This window comes from Apis dorsata, unplaced genomic scaffold, assembly GCF_000469605.1.
Source record: "Apis dorsata unplaced genomic scaffold, Apis dorsata 1.3 scaffold_667, whole genome shotgun sequence".
Classification (NCBI taxonomy): Eukaryota; Metazoa; Arthropoda; class Insecta; order Hymenoptera; family Apidae; genus Apis; species Apis dorsata.
This window is the reverse complement of record NW_006263852.1, coordinates 211,840-220,755: the sequence shown is the minus strand read 5'-3', so window position 1 is coordinate 220,755 and position 8,916 is coordinate 211,840. Positions and strand designations below refer to the sequence as shown.

General features: G+C 24.5%; 1 protein-coding gene across 5 annotated transcripts in view; it reads right to left on the bottom strand.

Moving 5' to 3' along the window:
* Positions 1-8,916, bottom strand: part of LOC102672312 (rho guanine nucleotide exchange factor 11) — a 32,398-nt gene that overhangs the window by 22,331 nt on the left and 1,151 nt on the right. For 3 of the 5 annotated variants that reach the window (XR_422635.2, XM_006622137.2, XM_006622138.2), the window contains exons 2-11: positions 8,587-8,636; positions 8,301-8,358; positions 3,517-3,749; positions 2,695-2,916; positions 1,822-2,070; positions 825-1,106; positions 665-754; positions 447-560; positions 261-359; positions 88-180 (exon numbers count right to left, since the gene is read on the bottom strand). Coding sequence is in view for 4 of the 5 variants with exons in the window: in XM_006622137.2 (XP_006622200.1) it covers positions 88-180; positions 261-359; positions 447-560; positions 665-754; positions 825-1,106; positions 1,822-2,070; positions 2,695-2,916; positions 3,517-3,749; positions 8,301-8,358; positions 8,587-8,636 (1,490 nt within the window). In the remaining variant the exon portion in view is untranslated. Of the gene's footprint in view, positions 1-87; positions 181-260; positions 360-446; positions 561-664; positions 755-824; positions 1,107-1,821; positions 2,071-2,694; positions 2,917-3,516; positions 3,750-4,895; positions 5,141-8,300; positions 8,359-8,586; positions 8,637-8,916 lie in introns of those variants that run through there. The other 2 variants (XM_006622140.2, XM_006622139.2) reach the window with 2 other exon arrangements.

Genomic DNA, 8,916 nt, shown 5'->3' with positions numbered 1-8,916 from the left:
AATATTTTATATATATATATATATATATATATATATATATACATATGTATTGTATTAAGTAAATATCATGTATAATGAAATACATACTTTTCGTAAAATTTCTTCCTTATCAGATTCTTTCAAAAGAACATCATCTATTTCATGTGCTACATTTTCGTCTACATTATGCAGACGAAGAGGCTATATAAAAAATAGTTTCGAATTAAATATATATTGCTCATAAAAAAATATTTATATTATATTTTTATCAAATTACTTACTGCACCAGGTACTAAAAAACTAGAATGAATTTCATATGCCCATTTCCTCATTTCTTTTGCATTACCTTCTTTATACAGATCCGTTACTAAATAGAACAACTAAAATAATATAAATCATTTTAAATAAATTTATATGATGAAAATAAATATTTAGAAAAGCTCTTAATGTATGTATATAATATTTACCAGACTGGAGGGATCACTATTTGATAAAACATAATTAATAAATACAGCAAGATGTGCATGATGTCCCCATAATCGGGATAAAGATTTGAATGGACCATGATCTTCTAATTGCCCCTAAAATGCCAATTAATTATAATAAAGTAATCATAAACTACTATATTTGAAAAAAGAAATATATATGAATATATAAATAAAAAATATATGAACATAAAACTCACAACTTCTTGATCACTCATATCATCATCTTCCATTGACATGATTGGTTGCTGTAATGTTGGCAATCCAGGAATACTTTCATTTAATATTGTCTAAAACAGGAAATTATATGGATAACTAATATAGATTATTTAAATATGTCATTTATGATAAAAATCTTACATCATTGATAGTAGAGCCAGAAGTATCATTTCCTGGACTAGCAACTGGATATGGTGGAGGTGGAGTTCCTGGAGGAGTGATATGAGGTAATTCATCTATGTCAATATCACTATGCCTTACATGCCTTGGAGGAGAAAGATCGTTCATTGATTCTGATGCTATTAAACGTCTACTAGCTTCTGATGGAGAAATAGTTGTGGTTCCCAGTTGTTCTGGACTGGATTTTGTTCGTTGGTGCTTATTAAGTGAATTTGAGGAACCCAAATTTGCACCCTGTGAAAGCTATAAGAAAATCAAATATATATTTATTAAATAATAGATGGAATTTTATCAATAGTAACAAATATAAAAAATGGAATAAATATTTAATTCATTATGCAAGAATACAATAAAATATACTACATAAATTTCATTACATACTTAATTTTACATATATAATATAAGAATTGCTAAAAATACTGCAATCACAATAATTTAAATAAAACATATGCTTATTAAACAACATTATTAAACAAGTATTTAAAGATACATACTACATGAACATACATTTTTATAAAATCACAAACTATAATATTCAATACATATCGCAAACATATTTAAAAAACATTATTTAATGAATTATTTAAAATTACTCTAGCAACACTTCGGTAAATAAGCACAGCTTCTGAAATATAACATTTATCATGAATTTTTGGTATAGTTACACATAAAATAAAAATATTTGCAAATGAAGCATAATAAAGTATTAACGTAACATACATATAATATTTATTTATCATTTATTATAATTATCATTAAATATATTAAATGAAATAAGAAATTTGATAAAATTGATAAAACATCTTTAAATGTAGTAAGAATATAAAAAAAATAATTGTTCAATAAATAAATAAGAGTTATTTGTAGAAGTATACATTTCGCGATTATGTGATACTTCTATTTTACCATGCATTTATATAAATTATTTATTTAATGACTTAGCGATTAGACTACTTACAGAGTTAGGTATGCCATGACTGGTGGTTGAGGGCGTTAAATGAGTCAACAGTTGACGCTCCAGCTCCAACTGGGCTACGTGGTGCGTATTTGTAGTAGGCGGAGGTCTGGGAGGCAATGGTGGCGGAGACAGGCTTTGCATGGACAAGGATTTACGAGATGGTAGAGGCGGTGGTACATCACCACTGCAACTACTCAAGGGTGAATAATAACCCGGGGAACACGAGGTGTTTGTTACCAACGAGCAAAGCTGTAAGACACAACAAAAGCTGGTTAGATAAAGTTAGCAAAAGCTTAAATACATCCCTATATGACTGCATTTGAAAATTTCAATCATAATACAAGCACATATTATATAAAAATTGTATTCATACAATTTAAAAAAGTACACATAACTTACAGAAGCAGAATATAGGTTTTTTCATTTTTTGTTGTTTAACTATATTTTTTATACTGTGAACAATTAATATAAATCAAAAGTTATTGAATTAATTAATAATCAATTAAAAAAACTTATATTCGTACTTTTATCATTATGCTTTTATTCATAAAAATAAATATTTCAATAATATCATGCTGAGCAACTATTAAATACACTGAACAGCATAAACTGTAATTGTCGAACACTGACATAAAAGCAAGGCACAATAAAATATATAAGGATATAAATGTTAATAAATATAGCATTAAAACTAATTCAAATATTTATGAATAAGATTATGAATAATAACATAATATTTATGATATAATATATGCATGAACAACTATAATTTACTGATATAAAATTGATGCAGGATATTAGTGCAATAAATAGAAATTTTCAAAATAATTTGAGCATATTATTAAAGCACACTATAAAGAAAAAATGTCATACCTGTTCATTGGTAGTTATTGCAGCTAGTTGTTCTTGCATGGTGCGCACCCTTCTTTCAGCACCCGCCAATTCTGTTTGTAGTGATACAACATTAACATTACCACTACCAGTGCTGGCTTTCGCAAGTTCACTACGAAGCTTATCAACGTAACTTTGTTCTTTCTCCAACATAAGCTGGAATGTATGAACGCGCTGAGTTTCCATTTGCCGCTTTTTCTCGTGCTAAAATAAGTAAAAAAATATATAAAATTAATATATTTATTTATAAAAATTTAAATTATTAAATGCATATTAAATTTATAATAAAATATTTATAATAAAAATTTACATTAATATTTACATTTTTTTTCTTTTTTTTTTTCAATTATAATTTTTTTTTCAAAAAAACTAAAAAACGTAGATATATAGAAATATTATATATATAGAATATATATAGAAATATTATTTCTTTCTTTTTTATTTATTTCTTTTAAAAATTAAATATTGAATATTAATATAAAAATTAAATTAAAAATTAAATATTAAATACACAAATAAAGAAAATAAGTATAATTAATATATTTCATATATACATAATAATGATATATTAAACTATTTATTATTACATATATCATATCATTTTAGATAATCAAATAGATGATAAAAAGTAAGAATTAATAAATTAAAAAAAAATATATTAAAAAATTTATTTTTTCAAAATACATTATTATACAGAGTAAAAAACTCTCATTTAAATATTATATTATAAAAATATCAAAATATTATTTATAAATTAATGTATGAAAAGATTTTTCCTTCTTTTTATAAAAAATTTTAACTTACATCAACGGGTTGAGGTCCTGTGATACGTGCATTACACGGTGCGCCTGGAGCAGTCGACGCCCTATGTAAAGAAGTCGCTGGTTGCGAGGGTGATACCATTGTGGTGCCGGCTGATAAACTAACTGGTCTCTGATGTCCACCCGCAAGACCAACTTGTAACCCTGTGGCCGGCGTCGCCGCGCTGCTCGTTGCAACTGGCTTCTGCTGTACCGTCAGTACCACCTGCGTCGAAGCTGCAACAAGAGTTCAAGGACGATGATTAGTCACCTTTCGCATACCTTCGCCGGTCCTTCCCCCGCGTTTGACCCTCCACCTTTCTTTTAAGAGCTGCTCGAACGGTCACAACTTGTATTTTCTTTTAAGATTTAGTCTTCTCTCGATTTCTATACGTGTTCTATCTCTGATCTATGCCTCTTAGAAATATTTTATACTTTCTTTATTTTGATTTTTAAGTTTTATATTATCTTAAAATTTTTAATATTATCTTAAAAAAAAATTAAATTTTTTTAATTAAATTAAAATTTTTTTATATATTTCTATGTATAATAAAAATTATATGTATATGTTTTTTTCTTTTTAATTATTTTTACGTATTCGATAAATGATTATTCGATTTGAAGAATATGAATATATATATTTTTACTGTACACTATTGCATTAATACAATTAAAAAATCATAAAATTATAAAACAAATTTATCATCATCGTATTAAATTTTGAAAAATATCAATAACGAATTATTTATCTTAAACTACCTATTTAAATATATATCGTGTGAAATTCCTTATTTGATCTTATCAAATAAAAAAAAAGAGAACATCAGACCATTCTCTCACTAGATCACAATCACGAATAAAAGTACAAGTACTTTTAATAAAGTATAATTGTCATTCGAGTAGAATAATGTTTACATGCTATAGCTATACGATAATTGCAAATCTAGTTTCTCCTTACACTACCAATGACTCATTCCTACTGTTAGTTAAGACATATGACGTCATCTTCTTTTTCTAATTCTGGAAATCCATGTTTGTGCCAAAAAATTAATTAACCAAATTTTAAAGATGAATACGCAATTCGGATTTCGAAAACTGAAATGTATATCTTCCTCATATTTGCTTAAACGAGCACTCTGAAAATATGCAAAACTTCCCAAATATTTGTATTTTTGGAGAACAAGGAAATATAAATATTATTCGAGGAACACTGCGATTTCACACAATTCGTAACAGATACAATTTTGTATTTTTCTTTTATAAGGAATTATGAAAGATAATCGTTTGAAAAAGAAATAAAATTCCAATGAACAATAACCTGTCTCTTAACGATAAAATTATATAATTGTGAACATGAAATATTTAAGCTGCAGCTGAAAATACCAGAATATGCTTTTGCACGAGCTTTCTTCCAAGCTTGCCTCAGGTCGTACGTGGTTCGCCTCTTCATATAGATACACAGATCGATGAGGACAAACACATCCGAATTGGTAATAATCAATTCGAATAAATTTTCGTATCAGAGATTCAAGGATTTAGAATTTCCTCGGCGACATATACCACAAGCATTGAGAGCCGTGTCGTACATGAAACTGCGTAAAACGATCGGTGACGACCGAGGCGATCCAAGGAACAGTAAAGACATTCGTACCGAGAAACTTGGCCCCAGGTGCGTGTATTAATATGAATGACGAGATTCTTATGTTTACACGCGCGTGTACGACTAATCTCCGATATATGACCAGGCCTCTCGTCATTTGACGATACATTGCAATAACATAGTAAATCCATTCTAATATTATCATTTTTTTTAGATTTTACAAGATTTCGATTAGACGAATTACTAGAAATGGAGGTTTCTATTTCTATTGTTTTTAATTTTCCTATTATAATATAACATACACGAGATCTCTTTTGTGTTCATGTTTCTTGGCAAAGCATATCTTTTTATATTAATTTTTATTGTGTATATTATGTAATCATAATTAAGAATTAATAATTATTTAAATAAATTATTTAAAAGAAAAAAAATTTATGCATTTATTGTTCATATCCTGGACTTTAACTTTTTGATTGCAAAATTTGCAAAAATATACTAATTATAAACGATTATTTTTATAAAAACTTTTACAAATGAAAGAAATAATAAGACATAAGCAAATTTTATAATAAAATAATTTGTGAAAAATAGTTAAATAGCTAAATATTTAAAACATTTATAATTTAGAATAATGACTTTGGAAAATCCCGAACGAAGAATTGACTCAGCTGTAAATGACTGTGATTTAACGATCAGCTGCGAATCTTCTCGTATTCTGCATATGTACGCTTTTCCTCATAAAAACTTTTTTTATTTATTTTTACAAGATAAAATTTACTTTAGCAAGTAAGATGTTCTAACATGGTTCATATCTATTAAAACCTATTCCAGTAAATGCTTATACCATCTTATTTCCTACATTATATTTCCTACATCCTTATTTTATACATTTGTTTTTAATATTTTCATATCGAACGTATATAAATTATAATTTTAAAATATAATTTAGCATAGATATGAGATCTTTATTGTTTATACTTATTGAAAAATCTTTGTAGAACTATTAGAAATATGTAGAACTTCGTAAAACTGATTTAAAATATTCATAAATCCAACAAAATCTGAATACAAATTTTTGTTATGAAGTGATTATAAATATAACAATTAGTACACTTTAAAAAATTATTAATTTAGACGCATAAAATTATTTCAAAGAAAAGAAAAATTCGAACCTTAATCACTATAAAACTTTTTCTTACAAGAAATTAAATATTGTAATCTGCAAAAACTTCAAAAATACTATTTTTATAAAAAAAATGTTTTTTTATTAAAGTTATATATTTAATTTATATAATTTATATATATTAAATAAATATTTATATACCCAATATATATCCAATATGATAAACATTTTGTTATGAGAAAAATATGATTTTAATAATATATGTATACTCTATATATATATATACATACATATTTTTGTTTTAAATTTTTTTATGACTTTGCCACATATTCTATACATTTTGCTATACATTCTAATACTTTTTAATTAACATTTAATAATGATAATTAAAGAATAAATAAACATAGAATATAAAATCGAAACGATTTTAAATAAAAATTTGCTTTTTAGATAAAGAAAATTATTTATTATTTTATTTCATCTCGAGAAATCAATAAAAATGTGACAAAAAAAAAGAGATAATGACTTAGAATAACTCTCTCATCTCGTATTCTCTATATATTTAAAATGTAACAAAATTTTATGAATTATAATATAATTTTAGTGCAATGAAAGAAATAATCATTGTGTTATACCTGAATTGTTAGAAGAAAGAAGATAACTCTATAAATGGTCACCGCTATAAACTCACATGCTTACATCACTGAAAACAGTCGTCAGAAACTACATTTATATTGGTGTATCTAATATTTATAATATATTAGTTATATATCGTTATATTTATATATTTTTTTGATTTAGGAAAAAAAGAAAGATTAATCAATAAAATTTAAATATCATGCTTATTTAAACATCAACAATCTTTAATTACATATAGAATTTCTTTTCTTCTTTGAAAATTTCTCTTTTTACGCAATGATACAGTTTCAAATTAAATTGCAGTGTCTAAATCGATCAGCTTTACGGCTCAATTTCGATAAAAGCTTTCCAGACGTGAGCATTACTTCGACAACATTTGATTAAGCAATTTGTGCATGAAAAAATAAAAAAATTGTAAAACAATATGATTCTATTTTTATTCTATTTTTATTCTATATATGATTCTATTTTTTCGATTTCGCTTAATTCAAGAAATTTTTGTAAAAGCTAAATGAATTATAATTTAATTATTAAATAATTATGAAAATATAATTTAATTCAATTAGAAAATCATTAATTTAAATAAAATACTAACTTAATAATTCATAATTAAAATGCTGTTAATGTAGTTTCATTAAATATACAACAATTTGTTCAATTTACTAATTTTTGTTTCTTTCTAATATTTATTCCATCTCGTTGTTTTTAATATTTAATTAATTTTTTAAATTATTTTTATTATTTTAATATATATTATTCATAAAATATTTTTATTATTATAACAAAAATATCTATTTTATTATTCTTTTTTATTTAATTACTTTATAAACTTTTTAATACATAACATTCTTAATTTATTTATTTTTATAAAATACAGGTTAACGGCCTATAGTATGCTAGATTGAATTACATGCATCCCTTGTGATTATCAATGACACATAAGAAGTTTGCAAAGTATGAAGCATCCTATGTGTACATATATTATAAACTTACTAGAGAGACTGTGTACAAAAAAGCTCAATCGATAGGAAAATCCTGTCATGGAGAAAAAATTGCTTTCACTTTGTATTTATTAATATATGAAAGAATTATTATAAAAAAATTAGAATAAAAAATAATACGAATAAAATATTAAATAATAAAATTCTATAATTATATTGAATTAAGTAAATATTATCAATAAACTGAAATATTCAAAATTACTAAAAAGTAATCTTTATACAATGAAATTACATTCTTTTTGTAAGAAAGAAAAAGGATACTTTTAAATATTTTAAAATTTACACAGCGTTCCATTCTATGTCGGTTTCTTTGTATAAGAATATTTATTCCATCTCGTTGCCAAATAACATGTCTATATCTTGGAAATAAAAGAGAAAAGAACAAAAAAGAGGCCGTAGAAAAGAAAGAAAGTATGTAAACTTACACTTTATGAGCTGTACAACATCCGTATGCGTGGACTGCATTACATTCACGCCGTTAACCTGAAAATACCAATCATGGTTATAAATAGTGAAAATATAACATGGCAAATATATGTTTTGTAAACACGAATAATTTAAATTCATATGAGCTATATATATTATATATTTGATTATTTAAATTTAAAAATTGCATTTATAATTTAAATTTAATCAATAATTTCATGGGAATATATCTTATTATTACTTTATATCTTGGTATTACTTTACAATAATTCGAAACAAACTCACTTTGATGATTTTATCGCCCGCGTGAAGGCCTGCTCTTGCGGCTGCACCACCTACAATATATTATTATTATATAATTCTTTTTTTAATAAATTAATAATGATAATAATTGTCATTTTGTATAAAATTTAGTAACAAAAATATGTTGATTTATATTTATTAATAATTATTATAAATTATTATTATAAATTAAGATAAATTTTATTTTTCATACATCTAAAATATATATATTAATTTATATATATATATAAATATATATAAATATATATATATTTACTATGAGAAATAAGATTTATTATATGAAAAAACATAGATCATAATCTGAATCACATT